This window comes from Gavialis gangeticus, unplaced genomic scaffold, assembly GCF_001723915.1.
Source record: "Gavialis gangeticus isolate Ggan-Ray unplaced genomic scaffold, GavGan_comp1, whole genome shotgun sequence".
NCBI lineage: Eukaryota > Metazoa > Chordata > Crocodylia > Gavialidae > Gavialis > Gavialis gangeticus.
This window is the reverse complement of record NW_017729025.1, coordinates 149,977,760-150,000,849: the sequence shown is the minus strand read 5'-3', so window position 1 is coordinate 150,000,849 and position 23,090 is coordinate 149,977,760. Positions and strand designations below refer to the sequence as shown.

At 41.6% G+C, this 23,090-nt stretch overlaps 1 protein-coding gene across 1 annotated transcript in view; it reads left to right on the top strand.

The window, feature by feature from the left end:
* The first annotated feature begins 8,264 nt into the window (after positions 1 to 8,264).
* LOC109299404 (mucin-5B-like) overlaps positions 8,265 to 23,090 on the top strand; it is a 71,040-nt gene continuing 56,214 nt past the window's right edge. The window contains exons 1-8 of the mRNA XM_019519986.1: positions 8,265 to 8,364; positions 14,259 to 14,330; positions 15,824 to 16,085; positions 16,422 to 16,536; positions 17,336 to 17,426; positions 20,357 to 20,466; positions 20,898 to 21,114; positions 22,577 to 22,702. Of these exons, the coding sequence (XP_019375531.1) occupies positions 8,292 to 8,364; positions 14,259 to 14,330; positions 15,824 to 16,085; positions 16,422 to 16,536; positions 17,336 to 17,426; positions 20,357 to 20,466; positions 20,898 to 21,114; positions 22,577 to 22,702 (1,066 nt within the window). The 5' untranslated portion in view covers positions 8,265 to 8,291. The remainder of the gene's footprint in view (positions 8,365 to 14,258; positions 14,331 to 15,823; positions 16,086 to 16,421; positions 16,537 to 17,335; positions 17,427 to 20,356; positions 20,467 to 20,897; positions 21,115 to 22,576; positions 22,703 to 23,090) is intronic.

The following is a 23,090-nucleotide window of genomic DNA, read 5'->3' as shown; positions in this document are numbered from 1 at the left end:
ACATAGATTTCTGCATGGGCTAGCAATCACAATACAAGCCCACAGGGAATTCTAGGTATATACTCTGGGTTTTGGGACATGCTTAAACCCATGCTGTTATGTCTTCACTCTAACTATTACCCATGGTAGCTAGAGGAAAGATACATAGTGGATGCATCTGCACAAGATGCTACTACACCGTGGTTACTGCACATTTATTTACTACTTGTATAATCAAGTACTAAATAAATGAGCAGTAACTGGAGTTACTGTGCAGTAGCGCTGGCTTACATGTTTTAAGTGATGCCACTGCACAGTAGCCTAATAATACTGCACAGTACTGTATTAGCACTTTCCATGCTGTGATACATTACTGCACAGTATTATTAGGCTACTGAGCAGTCAGTGTCTCATGTATACATGACCAGTGTGGGTATATTTATCTTTGCTGTTATTATGCCTTTATTTTGCTGTGTAGACATACCCCTATACTTCTACAAACACCTTTAAACCTTTAAAACAATAGCTGAGTCAGAATTCTTCATTTGCATACAGAAGCAATCATTTCACCTGATTTATCATTACACTTTTCCATTTTGATGGTGTAAACACACAACATGTTTACTCTGGAGTAATTTGGCTTTACTTTAAAGCAAAAAAGGAGCAGATACAAGTGTACAGCCTGTCACCAGGGTCAGTCATAATGCTGCAGGCTAAAGTGAAGAGTAAGTGGGCACATCTACACAAGACATTTACTGTGCAGTAATTTGCTCAAGTCTTGAGTAAATTTGCTACCTGTAAATACAAGTAGAAAATTTACTTGGGAGTAATTACAGCTGGGCAGCAGGAGACGGGAGATTACTCCCTGCCCGCCAGGAGCTCCCTGCTGCTAGGGAGAGCTTTGCAACTGGATCACAATTGTGGAACAGGGGTTGGGAACTCCCCAATGCCAGGGCAAGAGGGCATTGTCCCGTCCTGGGTTCCAATGGCAGAGCCCACCCTAGCAACAGGCAGCTCCAAGAGACACCTGTCTCCTGGCCCTGTGCTCCCTGCCAGCCTCTGGGCTAGCAGAACTCCCCTTGGCTGCTGCAGGGGGACAGTTCAGAACTGGCAGGGGGCAGGAGCAGACTGCTGCTATGAGAAACAAATCTGCTTCCACTTCCCTGCACATGTAGACACCTGCCTGAGGTCAGTTTACTCTAGAACAAAGGTTCTCAAACTGTGGTCTGCTGACGTAAGCTCCTTTCATGTGGTCCGCAGAACGGTTGCGGAACAATCAAGAATATCTGTACTTGTAAGGTAAGATTACTGATATTAAAACATGAGTTGTGTGTTTTGATTTGTAGAACAAAAAAAAATTATTAAGTGGCCTGTGGAAGAAAAAGTTTGAGAACCACTGCTCTAGAAGAAATTACTCTAAAGTAAACCCAACCCAAAGCATTTGCATGTGTAGATTCACTCAGTGAAGAGTAACCATCATCAGTATAACTGGATGTATAGCTGTTCCCCAGTCAGTTTCATTCTGTGATAACCATTTGTTCAGTACAAAGCACATTCTTCTGCCATCCACACTTAAGTGTACTGCCATTGAAGACTATGCAGCAACAGCATCTTAAACATGAAGTATCCACTGGGTGCATCTACATGTACGCTTGACTAATTAGCTCCACAGTAAAGTGTCACCGCCTACACATGTGTCAGTATTAGGGTGCAGTAAATTAATTAACCCTGCCACAAGATAGTATTATCAGGGACAATACTATTTTATGGCAGAGTCATTTACTGTGCAGAAACACAGAGATGAACAGTGATTGGGAATGTGGCAGTTTTGAGCTGAGGCAGAGCAGCCCCGGACTGCTTGGGAGGTCAGCCCACAGCTCCACAGTTTTGGCCTCAGCCAGCCCTTCCACTGCCTGACACTGCTACCCAGAGCCCAGGGCTGACCCCCCAAGCACATAAGGATGCTGCACTTGGGAGCAGCTGACTCTGGCATGAATTGCACTGGAGTTTACCAAGCTACATTAATAGCTCCTGTAGATACACCCACAGTAAAGCAGACCTACTTTGCATGAATGTCAATGACGACACAGCCCAAAGGTACTGGACACAACAACCCCTGATACAAGGAACAATATGTGCCACCGAAGTGGAGGGGAGGGAAAGGAAGGGGAGGAGAGGAGAAAGAAATCAAAGCTCTTCTACTTCCAGGTAGGACATGGACCACAATTGTTTAACTAACATTATATATTCAACAGTATCTGAATGGCTAGATTTGAGGTAGCTTATTTGAATGTCTAAACAAGGCTAAAGTATATTTATCTAAAATATTTAACCAGTTTGAGCTGCCATGTAAATAAGATACCATTGGACATTTCCGTTCACACATATATTTACTTTCATTATGGGTATTGGCACAGCGTAAAATAATGTTCCCTGGGCAGGAAGTCCAGTTTTCAGTTTTCTTTATTCCATTCTGCAGGTCTTCTGAACCATGAAAATATAAATCTAGAGTGTTTAAATTGTTTACCACTGACTCTGAAGATGTACCTTCATCAAACATCCTGGATGTTTCAATAAGAACGGTATACTATGGCTTAGCAAAAAACCTAATATGTTGACCTTATGACTAACCCTACAACATTTACTCAATAGTCAAACTCAGCATGAAAATCCACTAGAATAAAGTTTCAAGATGTAATTTTTGGTTAATTTTGTCATAATAAAATACTTCATTAAATGCCTTCATTGGGAACCGGTGTTTTACATGTTACACAAAAATGTTCTTATAAAAGGGTGGTAATAATGGCACTTTATGGACTATAAATGGTGCACTTCAGTAATATCCAGAGCAAGTGTTACAATAAGAAAGCATTCTGATTAGAGAAAAGGGGTTTCAGTTAATAATTGCAGGCTGGCATTTGAAGAAGTGACTTAGGCACCCAACTCCCCCTATCTTAAGGTCCTTTGAATATCTTAAATTAATAAACTACATGCTATTACTATTCCCAGCAGTTAGACAGAAGGGCTACAGATTGAAGTACCAGAGGCCACCAGTTTGAATCCCACTAGATGTACTGAAGGCACTTAAAACTTACTCTCGTCTCAAAGAAATGTGTTCTTTTTCCACCTCCTTATTTTCTCCCTGCCATCCTAAATGATATGCATGACTTTGTGATTTCACCTTTGCCTGCACACTCTCCCCAACATATACACTACTACCAGTCCCTCAGCTGTCCTCCATCTACTCTCTCATCTATTCATAAGTCCTTCTGTTTCATCCTATACAATGCGTTATGATAGGAATGTTTATGTGCACAAGGGGCAGACTGCCAGGTCCATTTTGCAAGGTACCAGGAGATTAAAAAATGAGAAAAATCAAGTTCTGATATGCCCCCAAAGCAGGAATGTTATCAATCACATTCCTCTGATGGCTCAACAAACAAGTACTACTACAGATGGTTGTACTACTACAGGTCGCTGGCAGATGTTCAACTAAAAGCACAATGGGATGTGATCTACAATCCTAACAATCATGCCTCCAGCTATTGTACACGTGTATAGCAGGAGGCACAACTGTAGGATCCAGGATCAAATCCAAATCTTATTATATTGCCTGTACAAGAGGAACTGGGATCATGATCCTGGACTCCCCCTATACCAGCAAGTAGAAACTTGGTAAGCTGACCAGTAGGCCTTGAGAGCACATCAGAGTCAAGGGCTCCAATGTGACCCTAAAACCAGAAGTCCCAATCAAATGACTGCCACTCCCAGCCCTGGGGGTGCACCAGAACCCTTGACATCAAAGTACCCCAACACTCAGAATGCCAATCAATGACTGCTACTTTCAGCTTTGGGGCATATCAAAGCCCTTGATTGTGATGCACCCCCAGGGCCAGGAGTGCCAATCACCTGTCATGCCCAACCTCAGCAGTGTATTGGAGCCCATGACTCTGATGTGTCCCCAAAGCTAGAAGCACCAACCAGCGGACTGCCACACTCAACCTTGGAGGTATGTTGGAGCCATTGACTCTGATGTGCTCCCATGGCTGGGAGCTCTGACTGCTAATCAGCCTGGTCACACATTCAGTTTAAGTTTCAATAGGAACTAGCCACAAAGTTATTGCACATATTTTGTGCAATAACTTTGTGATTTATTCCTTGCTATTAACTGCATGAACATGTAGCTGGGGGCCATTATGTTAAGTGCAAAACTACATGACAGTGGTTTTGCCCAATTTCTCAGGATTTTAAGAAAACCAAAAGCCTACTTTTAAACACAGCCTGTCTTAATATAAAAAGACAATTTTAAAAAGATTATAGAAACCATAAAGCAGAAGTCCAGCATCCTTGGCATTGCTTCTTTAAATATAAATTAATTCACCCTTTAAGAATGATAAATTAATCAAACTTAAGTTAATTAATTTGTTAGACATCCACCTCTGTGCTAAATGCATTAATCATGGAAATCATAGAGAAGTAGGGCTGGAAGGGACCTGCAGAGGTCTTCTAGTCCAACCTCCTGGCAGAGGCAGGATCATCACTATCCAAATCATCCTATACAAATCCATAATCTGAACTCTTTATAAAATTACTGTCAGCCCTGACACAAAACAATATATAAACTGCTACTGGTAAAGCAGGGAAACCATGGCAGGCAATGTCCTGCTTCTATTTAAGAGTGTTACAGATGTGTATCTGGATTAGTAGGTTGTAAATGTAAGTATTTGGAGGCCAGAATTTCTTCTGAGTCCTGTTAGTTACACAAATCTGAATTTGGATCATGGCATTAATCCTGATGGAAAATAGAGGGAAATATTGTAGGGACAACTAATTTCCCACATTTATCACCTCAGTCTCCTCTTCTTATTGTGATATTGGGCACATTTACATGTGATGCTACATCGCCATAGCAACACATAGCATCTGTAGGCAAAACCCATGATGTTGCCACTATGTTGCCATAGCAACACACTCCCTTAGCTTAGCGTATTGCTACAGTGACATAGCAGCTAAAAATAGCTATACACCACCACCACAGTGCAGTACAGTGCACCATTGTTTAGTACTAAAAGGAAGTACTGAATGACAGCAGAGTAACAACAGAGCCATAGGGGCACATGTAGACTTGCCCTCTGAACTGGAAGGCCATAGGTCCTCTGGCTACCACACCACAATTTCTGGAATCTGTGTGGTTCTAGCAGAAGACATTAACCATAGTAAGTAGACAGTGATGTTCCTAACTATTCATAGGGATGTGAAGGTCAGGTCACGTTAGGTTCAACATTCCATAAGATACCTGTTATAACAGAGGGACAGAATTTGCACCTGCCAAAGAGGCTGATGAGGGAACTACCCAACTAGTGTCCTCTTGGCCTTACCTTTCACCCACAAAGGCAGTGGAGAGATGAACTTCATGTGATGAAACAAGGGCTAATATGGAAATAAGAAATACAAAAAGTGAAACGAGACATGGAAAAAGTGTATTGTACAGAACTAAGGGTATATCCTTTATAAGGCAGAGACTAATTTTCAAAACTGGAAAGCAGAAAATAGCCTTTGGTGTCAAAACCTGAACCTATGTGCATGGAAAATCTAGAGTGTTTATATCTAGAGTCCAGAATTTGGGTTCATAGCTAATGTAATGAGGGAAAAAAATGAATTAAACCAGCTTAAATCTCTGTGGATGAAGAGGCTCTGGGGTTAGAGAAAAACCCATGACTGACCCCTGTTTAAAACTTACCTCAGGTGATGTGAGGAATGCCTGTGATGAACAGAGCTCTGCGGGACACTTCTGGAGCCATTGCTCCCTCTTCATTGGTGGTGGGCTGACCCAGGAAAGTGCTTCCAGTCCCAGAAAGGGGCAGCCAGAGAGGAGTGAGCAGCATCCTAAGAGGGAAAACACTGAAGGGCTCTCTGGCCAGAACCTCTTGGCAGAGGAGGTCTGCAGCAATTGGTGACAGTGGTCAGAGGACCACCCAGTGAGCCAGAGACCATCACTGGAGTCCTGTGATCAGCATGCCTGGAGAATGATGGTTAGAAAATGGTATTTAGAGGTTTGCTTTTGGTAACTGGCTTATAGGGAAAGTAGATATGCATTAGAGTAATGGTCCAGGGCAATAGGAGGGTTAACTGATGTCTAAAAAGCCTGTTTGTGATGAGAGTTTCCTCCAAGGCCCACTGTGTCTCCTATAGGCAAGCAGTGAACAGACACAAAGGATGGGAAATTGAAGACATGTACCACACTGTTCCATAACATAAAATAAGGTAACACCAGGTCACAGTACCTAACTTCAGGGCCCTTGGGCTTTCTGGTTTTGGAGGAACAGACCAAATTAGGAGAAGACTGGGAAAGCCTGAATTAGGATGTGTGCATGTGATGGGTTTGTGAAACAAAGGAACATGCTGACAGGACAAAACATGAACTCTATGACAACCACACAGAGACCAATCAATGATGCCTAAGATGAAAAGTTATCACAGGAGGAGAAAAGATATGAAAAAAGGGATTTTAGAGCAGCAAAGAAGCCCCAAGAGGGGAACCCAAGGCCACTATGGACAGAGGGCATACCACCAGCCCATCTCGCCCACCCTACTGTGGGGGAGGGGAGTGGGACCTCGATCTCCAACCTCTAGGCTGCTGACATTTGGCATTCAAAAGAGAACCTCAAAGTGAAGCTCATGTATTGGCCAGACATACCTTGACCCTGATGACAGCTCTAGGACTGATAGATATAAAATTATTTGCATTATTCTTATCTGCTATCACCATGCATCAATAAATTGGCCTATTATTGAATGGAAAAGCTGTGGTTGATCTGAGGGTTTGGGGTCTGTCTGGAACAAGGTATCTGGGTCATAAATCCAGTACCAACAGAGAAAAGAGAAGAAAGCTTGAAGAATTGAACAGCACAAAGCTTGCAGTTACGAGCCAACCATGAGTGAGCATTTTGCTTTCAAAATTCATTCTTCTATTATTTCCAGGACTATTTCACAAAAGCCATCAGGGGGATTTTCTTTTCCTAGGGGCATGAGTAAGCTTGAAGGTATTTCTTTTTGTTTAGTCCCTCTAACACTTATTGACAAGGGAATTGATAAAAGAGGGAAGGAGTATTCCTCCTGAGGATAATGTATGTCTGCTTAATTGATTCTTATGGTGATGAAACTGTCAAAATAACTGGATAAAGAATACTTATACAATAACCAATAATGTGAACTGATAGATGAAAGGACACCTATACACTGAGTGATGATAATGGTGTTCTGAATTAGTGAGAAGTGACATTATAGAACCTAGCTGAATATTTAATAGCCACGCTGGGGTGACCAGCATCTGGGATCTGAAAGGAAGGGGATGCACCCCTGGTGCAGAGTGTTGCCAAACATGCTGGATGTGGTAAGCGTGGAGTGCAGGGGAGATGGAGCCCCACAAAGATAGCCCTCCCCCCAGTAGACCTTAGTTTATTTGCCCCATCAGGACCATCTTCCTAATTTGCATAATATCAAAGTCATGATAGTCAAGCATAAAAGAAGAACTAAACTCGAGGGGAAAAGAATTTGATGTCAACAGGCAGCTGGGTAAGGGAGTAGCAGCATTCCCTACAGCCTTATATCATCCAGTAGCAGGACATCAAGTCAAAGAGGACCCACACCTTAAAACACCTACCCTCAACAATCTCCCATAAAGGTGAATAATGATTATTGAAGAAATAAGTTTTCACTGCATGTATTTACACAATAATTGTCATTTTCCTAAGTACAGGACCCTCCAAACCTATCAATCTGTTACTTTTCACAAAAAGAATATCTACACCATGAGGCAAAAAATGACTTCTCAAATGAGAATTGTCCATCACACATGAAATGTTGGATCCTGCTGAGGGTTGAGAAAGAATTGTTTTCTTGCCAGAAAAGTGATTGGCATCATTTCCAGTAATAAGAAACTTAAATGGTTACCTATATATCATCTGAAAAACCACAGTGACTCAAAAGATCCTTGAGTTTTTTCCAGGATCCGCTATTAGTGGGTGAAGAATTACTCTCCATTGCCATCTGTTTTGTATTTCTTCATTGGACAGAACCTTAATAAAACAATACTCCTCCTTAAATGCAAACATGATTGCCCATTGCTGAGGAAGGAAAAGCATCCTCTGTTTGTCCAGTGCATCTGCCCAAGACTCCACCTTCTTAGACCCTGTGAAACAATCTGGGAATAAAGCCAAACTCCCTTACTATATAAGACTCTGAGAGTGCAGGTGAGCTAGTCCTCCTGACCAACCTCAGACAACATATCCTTGTACCAAACTCCCCTTCAGATGGGGTTTGGTAGGGGGATACAAGTGCCAATATGGGCCCTGTTGTTAACAGTCTGTTTTGCCCAGCAAGAAGGTAAGAACCCATTCACTTTTCATTTTATAACTTGCAAAGAAAAAAAAGAAGTCTGAAGTTGATTAGATTTATTAATATAAACAATTTTACTTGTTTTACTTAGTCACCTTTTAAACAGTTTCCTTAAAATTAAACAAGATTTCTGTGTGCCTTTTTCATTCTTACTATGTCCATTAAGTCCTTAATGCCTGCATATTAACAGGATTGATTTAATTGCATGTTGCCTGAAGCCAAGATATTTAAGTGTATTTGGATTAAGACAGCTTTCAAGATCCAATCAAAAAAGATAATTCTCCATCACTTGAAACAATGAAAATAGTGATCTCAATTAAACCTTTTAAAAAGTACTTCTACTGAGTTTTGTATTAGGACTGATGTTGAATTTTATATTTATGTTGACACACAAAACAGCAGTAGGCCAGACAGGTGATCAGTCTAGTCCAGGATGCTGGCATTGATGGTAGCCAGTACCAGCTGCATTAGAGGAAGGTTCAAGACAGCATGAATCAGGTAGTAAAGGGGAAACTCAAAAAGTACTTTCTTCCTAATGCCCCGCCAAAGGTTTGAGCTTGGTTTATACCCTGAAGTATCACAGTTTATATCCTTTTCAAAATATGTGTGGGGTGGGCTTTTCAGCTGTTGTTGGAATTCGAGATTTTTTGTGATCCATACACATGTCTGTTTCTTGTTTTAAAATCTTCTGAGAATTTGGCCTCAATGGTAATCTATGGCAAGAAGTTCCATCCATTAATTATGTAGTATCAGCTTTCAATATGTCATCTTCTGTTCATAATGATTGTTCCTTTGTCTCTAAAAGAGAGGGAGAATGAGAGAGGCAGTGGGTGCAGTAGCAAAGTATTTAAGATGTTTTGCTACTGTTTCAAAGGTATGAATTTAAGGTCTGCTCCCAACTTGTGTCCTGCTGGCTACTACATTTAGCATCTTGATCAGAGAAATGCCTCAAAAATCACACATACATTTTTTCTTTTTTACTTATCATATTTTAATCACAGACAATTGTAAATGCAGCAATTTCAGGCAATTTTAGTTTTCTCAAAGGCTAAAATGGCAACTCATTGAATCAACTAGTCTGCAAGCTTTCATTTCAATCACTGCACTTCAAAATCATTCTGCAACATACTTACTAATCCAGTCCAGGCCCCCTGTGAACAGAGCAGCTCATTTTTGCTGTATTATAATGAATTGTAGGGGGCATTGTGATGTGGACAAATAAAGATTAGGTTGAGGCCATCAGACTTCTTTTTTCTTGCAGCTTATTGTTAAGCAAGTGTCAGTCTCATATTCTGAGTGACTGAAAGGTAATGGCATAATCTTCCACCACAGACATGAATGGCAGTTTTGCTACCAATTTTCACAGAAGTAAGAGCAGGTCCTAGTATGCTGTGCTTGTATGCAAATCTGGGACTGTATCCTCATTTTTATGCAAAACACCCACAGACGTCAATGGAAGTTCCATCCACAGATTGACAGCAGGATATGCTTTTGACAAGTAGTTCAGAAGTACCTGCTAATGCAACATAGAACATTATTTCTTACCTGGCAAAAAGTAAGCTGCAGATCCTGAGAGGTATTTCACTTCCTAGTGTTTAACAACAAGAAATGCAAGTGCCAAATAAACAAAAGAAGCTGCGTTTTCCTTGGGAAAAAATGAAGAGGAAACACATTTCTGCAATGTACTGCCCCACTAGAAAGACTGCTTATATGATAGAGCAGATTAAATACTTAAAGTATTTTCTATAATTTGAAAACAAATCTACAGTTGGTGAGGTTACTCAAGGTGTAAACTGATATCCTTGAGAACACAGAGAGATCCAGAGACATTTTCAGATTTCACCTTCTGATAAGTACAGATTATATCGGTATCTCATGTCCAATGCAATATAGAAGGAAACATGAAAAACAGAAACTCACTGTTAATTTTTTCCCTTGGTCACTTCTTTGTGGAGGGTCACTGGTAAGTCAAAGGTGTAAATGAGGAAAAAATAAACTGCCAGACCCAGAAAGCAACATAGCTGTAGTTCAGGTTACCAAGCCTCAGCAGTTCCCCAGCTCTAGGGGTGTTTAGACTATACAGACACCTCAGGTTTTTACATTCAAGTTCTGCTTCTGTGCACACCCCTAAGCACCTCAGTCTTGTCAGGGCTTGGCAGCTCAGCATCTAACTTATGATGAAGTCCCTCTGGGACCTAAAAACTACACATTCATCTGCCTGCCTTGCCGGACAGGTTTGATTCAGCAGGTGTTCTCAGAGGGCGCTTACCAGATTGGGCTCTATACAATGTACAGTGGCAGCTGCTGCTTAAAAAAAAACAACAACCACTGGAACGGCCTCCCTTGCCCAGAGCCCGCTTTCATTCAGCAGCTCAGTAGTTCGGTATCTCAGGATGTGAGTGATGGAAGTTCAGCTCCTTCCTCTGCCCAGGCACATTTAAAGCTACCTCTCCCATCACCCTAAAGAAGGCCTCCACCACCAGGACAGTTTTCTAGCCACTAAACTACAGAGTTGTGTCCACTCTTGTGGACTCTCACTCCCTTTTACGGCAAGTGGAGCGTCTTCTGCAGGAGAAGCTGAGAGAACTTCTCCTATTGCCAGCCTACTGCCTGGTGATTAGGCCACTCTCCTTGTACTTGGCTGCATTTTAAGAGAAAAACATGACCTCTTCATTTTTAAGGCAAATTTTTAGGCACTTACTTTTAAGCAAGGGCTCTGCACCATGAATTCCAAGAAGAAGGAAGCCCTTCCCAATAATACTGAAGAACATAAGCTCCAAAGAGAAGTAGGCTTTAAGACATACCTCTTTTCTGTGTGCTTTCCCCAACCAGCTCAAGTAGCTCCGTGCTCAGAGTGCTGATTTCAGGTGGCTGCTGCTCAACAACCTGTTTTTGATCTCTTTCTGAGGCTAATAACTCTTCCCATGCATCATATGGAAAGTCTAGGTGTTTAATTCTGGGTTCCGTATGAGGGACCATGTACCTGAATGTTAGCTATTGTAGGACATTCAGGATCACAGCCTAAGAGCTAGATCCAGTAAAGAAGTTTTAGGTGCCCGCTCCAAGGACTGTTTAGTGTAAAATACAGAAATGCTGCTGGGAACAGACCCTACGCTTCTGACCCTTGCCAGCTGGGTGCCCCAACCATTAGGCTACAGAGTATTGTTTGCTCTAGCTTTAGTCTGCCTTTTCTTTCTATCCTCATGAACCTTATCTTCCACAACTGAGGGACTCCCCACCCACCATAACTTATAGCCTTGTGGCTGGGGCAGCTGATGGTTAGGCTTAAGAAGGTAGAACAGGTGGCTTAGAGTCCCCATAAGCCCTGCTTGTTTTTCTAAAGAACAGAAGCAGGTATCTACCTTCAGGGGAGAATTTCAGGTAGTTGACCTTATACGAACAGGGATGTGCTCCTAGAGCCCTGAATCAGCCTAAGCTTCAGAAGGGTGGATTTATGACTTCCTCTTGTATTCAGTGTTTCCTATTAGAAATCTCTGGGCCATTTAGCATACAAGTTTCTGAATCACCATAAGGCGGCATCTAATTTTCTTGGCACTGTATAAAGAGCCCAGATACCTATTTCAGGGTTCTGGATTCCCTGCAGGGGCCAGACACTTAAAAGGATGGTGCTTTAATGTCTAACTTGTAAACGTCCAATCCTACATTGGATCTAAGTCCCTGGTTTTTATTAAGCTCTGCTGTATTTTGGTATTATTGTTGAAATACTACATGGGTGTTTTTTTTAATAAAGTCTCGCTAATATTTTCTGGATTTTTGTTGTTAATTTTGTTAATTGTCTCCAGCAATTAAGCAGTAAGGAAAGGAATGTGACCCATAAGGAATGGCCATATACCTATACATAGTATAAAATCTCTTTCTACAATTACCTTTACTTTTATCTTAGGGCACAAAAAGCCATTTCAATAAAATTAATAGAAATATTTCTTTTTATTTCCATATGGGCTGTCACTACCTTTTTTGTGCATCCCTGAATGAGCACCTAGCCATTTTTTATTATTGTGGATTGATTGATTTACCCAAGGAATTTAAATATATGACTTCATATTTAACATTTTTCTTTGTATTCCTTTGCAGCAGAGCAGATTCCAAGTCAAAGCATCCAAGACACAGAAAATGAGTCTGTTCAGCAGGAACAAGACAGTATGTTGCCAGTTTATGTTGTATATATGTGGCCACATTTTCTTTCTTACAACAATACACATGTAATGATCAACATTAACCAAAAAAACCCAAACTTCTTCAAGAAACAAACAAGGACCAAAAAAAAAAAGATATGCATTTTTAAATGATGTACCTATGCATATGCATATACTCTGTATAGTATATACGTATTTATTTCCGAGTTGGGTGTACCTGTAGGATTTCAGTAAAGCCATTCATGATGTTTGGTTCTCAAGACGTAGAAATGACACTCCTTTGAAGTGTAGGCTCATTAGCTAAAGGTCGAAAACAATGATGGTGTTTTTTGGACATATATCCTATAAAGTATCAAAAGCACAGAACTAAATGTATGAGTCAGATCCCACAATGATATAAATTGTCATAACTCCACAGAAGTAATGGTACTTTATAGGGGTGTGCAAAGTAGGCTCTATTCGATTTGGATTTGGCCCAAATCAGGGACAGTGATTTGATTCATTGATTTGGATCACTGTCCCTGATTCAATTCGGCCAAATCCAAATCCAAAGATTTGATGCTGATTTGGAGAATCAGCAATTTGGACATAGGCACAGCTTTAAAAGTATTTTCTACACACCTTGAGGTAGCAGGCATGGCTCGTGATTGCTGCAATGCTGGGGTGCATGGAGCGTCCCACGGGAGTAGGGGAACACCTTCCACGTGCTCAGTGGCAAACCCAGAAGTGGACCAGATGTACTTCCAGTCCACTTCCAGGTCCATCAGGGAGTGCGCAGGGGGAGAGATTAAAGGGTCCTCTGATTCGATTTGGATTCGGAGATTCAGCCACCAAATTGGGCTGAATCTGTGCCAAATCGAATCAGGGACCAAAGCTTTGCGTAGCTCTAGTACTTTACTAATATGGCCGAGCTGGTTATCTGACCTTACCAAGGAGTCTAAATGAAAGAACTTCAAAGGGCCTGAACAAATGATGCCATTCAAGATGAATTCCCCTAATAGATTTATTGCCATGTGAATGGCATTTCATTTCATCCCTTCCACTGAAAAAATAGAAGGGGGAAATTGAGCCCTCCATCCACACCGTGAGAAGAAGCAATACTATTAATATGCAGCTTCAGTTTTATATTGCTGTTAAATTAATTTATTTGTAACCATACTCTCTGTGAATTTTCATATCCAGTACAAGAGGTCTACCATAAAAGGGTCAAATTTAGAAATCATATTATATGATTCTGGCTTTACGTTTTAATGGCAGTTTTTTTCCTGATCCAAAGCCCAATGAAGTCAGAAAGGCCATCATTGATATTAATGGACTTTGGATCAGACCTTTGAATTTTCTAATTTTTCTACAATTCAGGAAACCCCACTTAATGTTATTTCACGTAGTGCTTTTTCCCTATAATGCTAATTTTAAATTGATACCTGATTTCATTTAGCACTCAGCGAGTTTCATTATAACACTTGTGGTCACCATCTTGGGCCATTAAAAACAATTGCGGTCAGCATCTTGGGTAGTCAAATACTTTTGGTTTTGCTTAACACTCATTTTGCTTAACATTTAGTTTTTCAGGAACCAATTAAGAGCACTAAGTGGGGGTTGCCTGTTCCTATCCTTCTTCATCAGAAAATGTGATGTGGATAGATCCAAAATTTAATGTGGATTGCCAGAGTTTCTGACCTTTTGTGCTAGCTTTTATTTTATTATTTTATTTCTTCCCTGTAGCTTTTCAGGCTACAACTCCACCTGGAAAGGTGACCATCATCCAGCCAATGACAACAAACCCAGTGATAACAAGTAAGTTAAGCAAATACAGTGTTTAAAAAAAAGTCATTTATTTTTATGGGGTGCAGATGCAAAAGTTAAAATAAATAGGAAGAGAGACTGGTATACGAGAAGAGGGACAGATAAGCAGAGAAGGAACAAAGATAATGGAAAAGTATGATATCATGTCTGAATCACAAATTGACAGACAGACCAACAGGGAAAGGCAAAGCATGGGTGAAAGGCATGGGCAGATTTTAGGATTTTGAAAAGGGGTATGCATACAGTATGGCACATCACCACATATAAAATACAACTCATATTGTTTCCAGTTTAAGAGAAGCTAGTTGCTTTACTATTATGCTAGGCATCTAGCACTATATTGTTCATTTTCAAAGTCTGATCTTTCAAAGTTTAAGATCAAAGCAAAAACAAATGTAACTATTGAAATGTGCACTAATCTGTTAGATTCTATAAAAGTTAAAAAGCACAAGCTAGGCAAAAAAGTTAAAAAATGTCAAAAGATATTGTGTCATTAGTCCTGTAGTCATAAATATAGGTCTCTTATTTATAAAACAAAATGTATCTTTCCTGAGAGTCTTGACAGTACCTCTACTTCACTGGAAGCTATTTCTATATCTCAGTTAATGTTACCATACCTGAAGTAAGGTTTCTAGCTAAAGCTAGAAGCAGTCTGCAGGGCTGTGAAGTAGAAAAGAGACATTACCATGAATGGCTAACAGACAGCAAAACTGTAAAAGAAAGATACTTTGAATAGTGAAACATAAGGCAAATTCAAAAATAGAGGGTCATTAACACATATGGAGTAGCAAGATTAGCAGGAATGAGGGAGATGATAATGAGCTGTGAAGTAAATTGACTCTCTCAGCAATAAAATAGAAATGCTGCTACCCTCCCAAGCAGTTGGCTTTAAACTTTGGATGGGGCAAGGAATCAAAGAGGTAGTGCAATACAACCCCCCTGGATCTGCCCTGGTCAAAGGAAAACCTAGGTTAAATCATTGTATTGTCTTGAATACAATATACACCTTTTTTCCCCAAAAAAATCAGCTGCTGAAAACTGTGGTGTGTGTTATAAACAAAGAAATATGGTAATAGCAATTTCTACTGAGAAAGCTTCTGCTTAGAGGAGGAGACAGGAGGAAGGACACAAAATTAAGGTTGAATGTGCTCAGGGAGTAGCACAACAAGCATGCTGGTTTCCTTAGCTGCTGCTACTCTGTTACTTACTGCCGCTTGCCCCTATTTTCAAGGATGTTTCTTTTTTCTTCGTGCTGCCCTTCAAAAGCAAGGTGCATGTCTTATTCAGGGATGTGCTTACATAAAAAAATACAATAGCAGATGGATGGAAAAATAGATAAAAGTATATGTTCACAGCAGCTAGGTAGACATAAAATAACATATGAAGGTGGATAAAAGAATAAATTAATTGAAAAAATGAGGGTTTGAGATGAAGGACATAAAGGAGTTTGCAGAAAATTCTTACAGTTAATTTTGAATCCACAGCCTTAAACCCTGCTCACAATGAACGCGTGTGCAGCACATGGGGCAACTTCCACTTCAAAACCTTTGATGGGGACATCTTTCATTTCCCTGGGCTCTGCAACTATGTTTTTGCATCCCACTGCAATGCAGCTTATGAGGATTTTAACATCCAAATCAGGCGCACTCTGATCGGAAATGTTCCTACTATCAGCCATATCATCATGAAACTTGAGGGTGCGATTATTGAAATAACGAAGGATTCTGTTCTCGTGGACGGCAGTAGGTAAGTTTAGACACATGACATAGCTACTTCCTCAACCTGCCAAAATTTTCAGTGCCATTCTATAAACACCATCTGTTGTATAGTAGTCTTTGCCTTCATGGATGGACACAAACCAAAAGCTCAAATCAAATATCATTGAATTCTGGCAAAGGTTGAATTCAGATTCAGAACTATATTTTGTGGCTTGGGCTCATTGATTCTTTAAACACCTTTTCCTTCCCCAGGCCTTCCTTCTTGGAGAATTCACATTAATGCAGGGTAACAGAAACAAGCTTTTCCTTTTATGCTTTCATAGTTAGAAAATATCTACCGTGTAGGTTTTTCTTTTTCTCCTAGGGTTCAGCTGCCCTCTAGCCACTCTGGAATCCTGATTGAGAAAAACAACATCTATATAACAGTGAGAGCCAAAATGGGCTTGCTTTTCATGTGGAATGAGGATGACAGTATCTTGGTAAGATTGCATTCCCAAAGCTGCAGAGAATTCATAAAATAATAGACAGTCCAATCAAAGTCAAATTTTCCACAAGTCTTGATTTTATGCAAGTGCAAACTGTGTATGGACACCCATTTGTGCACTCTGATTCCATATTTGTGCATACAAACAGCCAATGGATGTGCTAATTCAGTAGTTATATGTTCACAACAGAGAAGCTGTATATATGTGTGGCCCTAAGCACTGCAGTATGGAGATACTCTACAAATCCTTGCCTATCCTTAGGTATACTCATTTCCATCATTTTGGGGGTACTGCTCCCCTGTTAATATTTTCCAAAGTTCTACTTTCATTCATGCACCACTGAAGCAAGCTATTGGCATACTCCTTGTGGGAAGGAGATGAGATGGAAAAAAATCATTTCTACTACATCATTAACATGTTAGTGTTATTACAGCAGGTGCCACTTACCTCCTCAAATTTTATTTTCCAATAGAATCCCAATTTCATAGGACTTCAATTTCACAGTGGATTTGATTTGCTCTCTGGAGAAAGAATAAAGAGAAAGAGGCTGAATATAATACAGATATTACAGTGAAAACTGGGTCCGTATGAATAGCTTGGATTCTATGAATCAGAAATCAAATCCAAACTGAGTCTTCATTCCATCAGGCAGGCTTGAATTAGTTTGCTAAAACATTTACACAGCCCTGATGAAAACTATTTAGGTGCAGCCGGCGCAGCTGCTTTCACTGATTTTGAATACATTTTGGAATGTGTATATTAACTTTTATCAACTTTCCCTCCATCATTTCAGCTGGAAGTGGCTGAGAAATATGCCAATCAGACCTGTGGGCTGTGTGGGGACTTCAATGGCATTCCAACATACAATGAGTTCTTTTCAAACAGTAAGTGTTAGAAATAATGGCAGAATGATGGTTGATCTCTAGCATCTCCATTCTCTGCATCAAGAATTTGTTATGTTCAGTTGAGTCAAGCCTCTTCAGCATTCCTCTTCTTTGCTGACAGCCTTGCTCAGAGAATCACCACATTTCAACCTCTAATGGCTTGAATTATATCCAATGCATAGGTAGGATACCCTGATCAATTACCAACTTAATTAATATTTATTTGGCTTATTGCCATTTAAAAACATGAAGTATGTGTACTATCCGTGTTAAAAAACAATTGTATGTCTCCTATCTCCCACTGGTGTATTTGTTTCATGTGATAATCAATTAGATGAGAGCCAAATTCTAATAGTCAAGCATGAGTAAGTATAGAAATATATTCTCAGGACCAAAAAGTTAGCAATAAGTTGTAGTAAAACAGTTCATTATAATTTTCTGGTCAGGAAAGTTCCTGTTTAGTTCCATCTTAAACACTCCTGAATGTCACATTTAATAGCAACCTGCTTCTAGATTTGTAAAGTCTAGAAACAATTTTTTAATATATAATTAATATGCAGGCATCAGCACAATACCACAGACTGCATAGTCCAATACCATTCCACATTGTAAATCCAGACTTGCAATCCGCATATTTTTTTACACTGTCATCTCTCCCTCCATATCCACTGTTTGTCCTCTAACTCAGGGGTGGGCAAAATACGGCACGTGGGCCTCTGCCACAGGGCAGCGTTGGCAACAGAGAGCAGGCACAGGCAGCCCCACGTGGGCTCTGAACGGCTGCAGCACAAGACACCGGCCATGGGAGAAGGGGGCGCTTCCCCTCCTCACTAAGCACCAGCTTGTTCCCCAGAAGCTGCTGCTGAGCACAGAGGAAAGCAGCACCCCATCGCTGCTGCCAGGCACTGTTTGGTGCAGCCACCTGCCCGAAGCCTGTGTTGCTCTAGGCTGTGGTGCAGCAGCTTCCACTGCCTCTGTGCTGTCCAGGCCAGCGGCCGCACCAAACACTGTACCAAGGGGGGACTGCTTTCCTCTGCACTGAGAAGCAGCTTCTGCTAAGCTGCTGCTCCACAGCTCAGCCTCAACAGGCAAGCCCAGAGCTGGCACAGGGCCCAGGCTAGCAGTGGCAATGGGTTACAAGCTGGTGCTCAGTGTGGGGAAAAGCGCCCCCCTCCTGTGACCAGCACCCTGTGCTGCAGCCGCTCAGAGCTGCCCATATCTGCTCTCCACTGCCACCGCTGCTCCACAGGGTGGTAGTGATGTGGTGGAGAGGCAGGACAGCCCCACACAGGCTGCAAGTGGCTGCAGCACAGGGCACCGGCCACAAGGAGGGAAGAAGCCACTTTTTCTCCGCACTGAGCACCAGCTCATAACCCACGGGCAAGTGCAGGGAGGATGGTGTCGGGGCTACACACTGCTCCCTGCCTGTACCACGGGGCTGGTGCAGGGGCACTGGGAGCAAGCAGGCATGCAGGAGACAGCAGCAGCTGGGCAAGAGCATGTAGCCCAGAGCAGGGTGGCAGGAGCATGGGGTCCCAGCCAACAGGGGCTCTATGGAGCCTGGTCAGCTCCCCGCTCTCCCTGCTGGTGCAGTACAGCGCGGCTGCACAGACCCCTGCTAATCTATACCGCATGCTCCTACCGCCCCACTCTGGGCTTTGCCAGCACTGGCCCTGGGACATTGGTGCAGGCCTCACACTCCCATTCGCTTCCACTTCACCCCCCAACACTTTCCCCACTTTCCTGCACAGCCACTGTGCACTACATTGCTCCCATGCCTACATCACACATCCCCACAAACCCCCATGTGCAATCGCTTCTGCATATACACCACAAACACCCACAAATTAGGACAAAAATATATTTTTTAATTAAATTAAAATATATTATTATGGGTGTTTGATTTTTAGTATGTAATTTGTTTTTTTCCCTAAGATGGCAAACCCTTTTCCCCAAAGGAGTACTTCCAGGGATAAGGGGAGGGACTTTCAGTGGAAAAGGTCAGAGGATAAGGGCAGGACTTCTGGTCCCAAGATGGCAACCAGGGGGTGGGGCACCTGTCATGCGGCAGGGCTACCCATGTGGCCCTTGACAGCTTGCCAAAACTCAGTAAGCAGCTCTCCACCTGAAATAATTGCCCCCCCTCCCCGATCTAACATCTCCTACTTATGTCTCCCAGCAGCTGGCTGTCGGCCTCCTTGCATCTCCATCCATCTTTTTCTCATTTGTCCTATCATTTTCATTCATAAAGCTTTTAGGGAATTTAATCAACCTCACCTTTTTTTTCCTGCTCACTGGATCCGTCTACATGTGCTCCCCACAGTGCAGTTGTTACTGCGCCATCATTTAATACATGCTTTAGGAAGTACTAAATAATGGCTCAGTCACAGCCATTACTATGCCATCCTGGTGGTGCACAGTTATTTTTAGCAGTTATGTTGCCATAGCAATGTACTATAGCAAGGTAGCTCGTCACTGTGGCAACATAGCATCGGCATCACAGTTTGTGCCCACCGATGCTACATTGCCATAGCAAAAAGCTATGTCACTGTAGCATCACGTGTAGCTGCACCTCCTGATTCACAACAATCTCATTGATTTAACTCGTGTCTAAAATCTTTTACTCTTACCTGCACAGGCCATTTCCATCCACCATCCAAGATCTAACTTTGAAATAATGTGTCATTTTCCAACATACCTTCTGTAACAAACTGGGAGTTATTTTCTACATTTTCCTTTATGGATGATACCATTCAAAGTAAATTGATACTATAGAATCAGCATCTAGCTCTGGATGAAGTGATATCTAAGTGAAAAGACTCTAGGAGAACCAGTTTCCTTGGCCAAATAAGAAATTAATTCCTCAGATAAGAACAAGATTGAAAGATATTGCATGAAAAATATATAAATTATTAACTGATTTATTTCAGATATCCAGCTGTCTGCCCTACAGTTTGGGAATATGCAGAAGCTAGATGGGCCAACAGAACAATGTGAGGATCCTACATCAAACACTGTGGACAACTGCACTATTGATTATGTAAGGAACTTTTTTTTTATTCACTAGGTTAAAAAGAGCTTGCCCTTTCTACTGTGGAGAGCTAAGAGAAAGAGGATGCATCTACAGATGTGCCCGACTGTACAGTTGTTACCGCGCAGTCATTTAGTATTAGCTTTTAGCAAGTACTAAATGAGTGGGCAGTAACTGCTGGTATTGCACAGTCCCAGTGCTGCGTGGGTTGTTTCCAACTCTACTGTGCAGTAGCAGCAGCATCACAGTTTGTCACCGCTGATGCCATGTCACCCTAATGACAAGCTACATCACCATAGCTCGTCACTACAGTGACATAGCATCTCATGTAGATGGGCCCAGAATCTAATTAAGAAAAAAAACATAACAAAAAATAACACTTTAAGTGGTCCCCTCTGTTTTGTGAACTTGTGAATTAAATACCATTTTCTGCCCCCTAGGAAAACATGTGCCGGAAAACACTGACTGGCCCTGCCTTTTCAGAGTGTAATGATCTACTAGATGTTAGCAAGTACATTGAGTCTTGTGTACAAGACTTGTGCCGCTGTGACCAGTCCAACAATGCCTTCTGCATGTGTAATACTTTTGCTGAATACTCCCGGCAGTGTGCCCATGCTGGTGGGCAACCTCAGAACTGGAGAACTCCACAACTGTGCCGTAAGTTGGAGTTAGCCTTAGCAATCTTATGAGTTTGTCAGGAATTATCAGACGTATTTTCCCACACATCTCTGGGGTTTGTGTTTTGGAACCCAGTCCCAAACTATATCTTTCCAGGTTACTGAAGGTCTAAGGATCCCCTCCCCAGCTCCAGTCCATTAGCCCCTTAAATTAAAAAAGATAGCTATTGTAAACCTCCAAGTCATGTTGGAAAGTACAAGGAATCTTGACGCTGGGGGACTCCTACTCCACGTCTAGCCTAGGGCCCTAAATTTAAGTCCTCCAGCAAATCTCACTCTTGTCAACTTCTCCTCTCGACCTCAACTGGCTACTTCATATCTTCACCCCTTTAACTCTTTAGCCCTCATTCCTATCTCCCAAGTAAGCTTTCCCTCCTGTATCACAGTGGCTAGCCAGGATACACAGAAGTCCTTCGTAGTCCCAAAGCTTTTTCTCAACCACAGATCTCTTGAGCCCCAAAGTTTTCTGCACACTGCCCAGGTCTCCCTTTTAATCCTTCTGTGGCCTGCCTCTGCCTCCTGATTGGGTAGCCATGAAACTCTGGCCCTAGTTCCCCCAGTGTTCCTGTGGCTTGCTATGTGGGGCTTACAGGCACCATCACATGAACCACAGGAATTAAAGGTTATTCAGTATGGTAATGCTTTTCACAGAATGTCAGTAGCTGTAGCTACATGCAGACAGCCAGGAACGTTCACCTGAATTAATGAACAGTGTACATTTAATGGAGACATTAACATATGAAACCCCTGTGTGGATACAATCATTCTAAAATAAAGTGTTCTTAGTTCAATCTAGCTTATTTCAATGGGAAATTAAATTAAGGCACCTTAATGCTGCCTGAGAGTGTCTACACAGCAATGTCATGTGGGTTTAACTAATCCACTGTATAAAATAATCTACATTCATTTTTCTGAGTGCCTTTGTGTAGACATACTCTGAATTAAACAGTTGTCCAGACTACGGAGGCAACCAGTATCTTCTGCATTGAAGTGGGGAGACCAATATTTATCAATGTTGATTCATAATTATATTCCCAGGAGATAACTAGATTTCAGTGAAATCCACATGATTCAAATATGTGCGTTTACTAGGGGCCTACGTTTTTCATATTCCACAAGTAATGAAGGGGTTCCTGCAAAGAGGCCGCTGCAAACCAAGCGGGCCAATGTATACATCTCATAGATCTATAAAGCAGTTTCTAATGTATCGGCAAAAATCCAAGCTTCAAGTTACAAACTCAGCATTATATGATAGAACTGCAGTTCGAACCCATAAAACGTCACCTGGGATTATCAAACTTCCAAAGCTAGAGGGAAGTTTGGATCTGAGGTCTAGTGTAGCCTCCTTTCTAGAAAGAAGGTTGGAATGAATACACATTTTAAGATGTAGCAAATGGTAATTACGTTTGAATTAAGAAATCTGTCTTTCTTTAAAATTTCAGCCAAGATGTGTACTTTCAATATGCACCACCAGGAATGTGGTTCCCCCTGCATAGACACCTGCAGTAACCCTGAAACGTCTCCACTCTGTGAGGAGCACTGTATAGATGGCTGCTTCTGCCCTCCAGGCAAGTTTTCATCGTCTCCCACTTCTCATCTCAAAAAAGACCAGCAGCTATTTGCGTGTAGACATTTAGCTGCACTTCCATACCTCAGAGCTCCCCCAAAGGTACTTTTCACAGTTAATTTCCTATAAGTGTGCAACATCTGGAAAGTGGTAAAGAAGAATTAGAACAATGAATTTCAGAATGTCTCCCATGACTTAACATCATGACTGTTCTACGGCAAAGGGGTGCCTGTTATACAGCAGCTCAGCACTATTCCATTTATTTGCCCTACAGGACTTGTAAGACAAGTGGAAATTTAAACTTTCTAGGACCAAATCCTTACATGATGCAATTTAGCATGCTTTACTGACTTCGACAAAGCTATGCCTCTTTAGAGCTGCCAATGAAC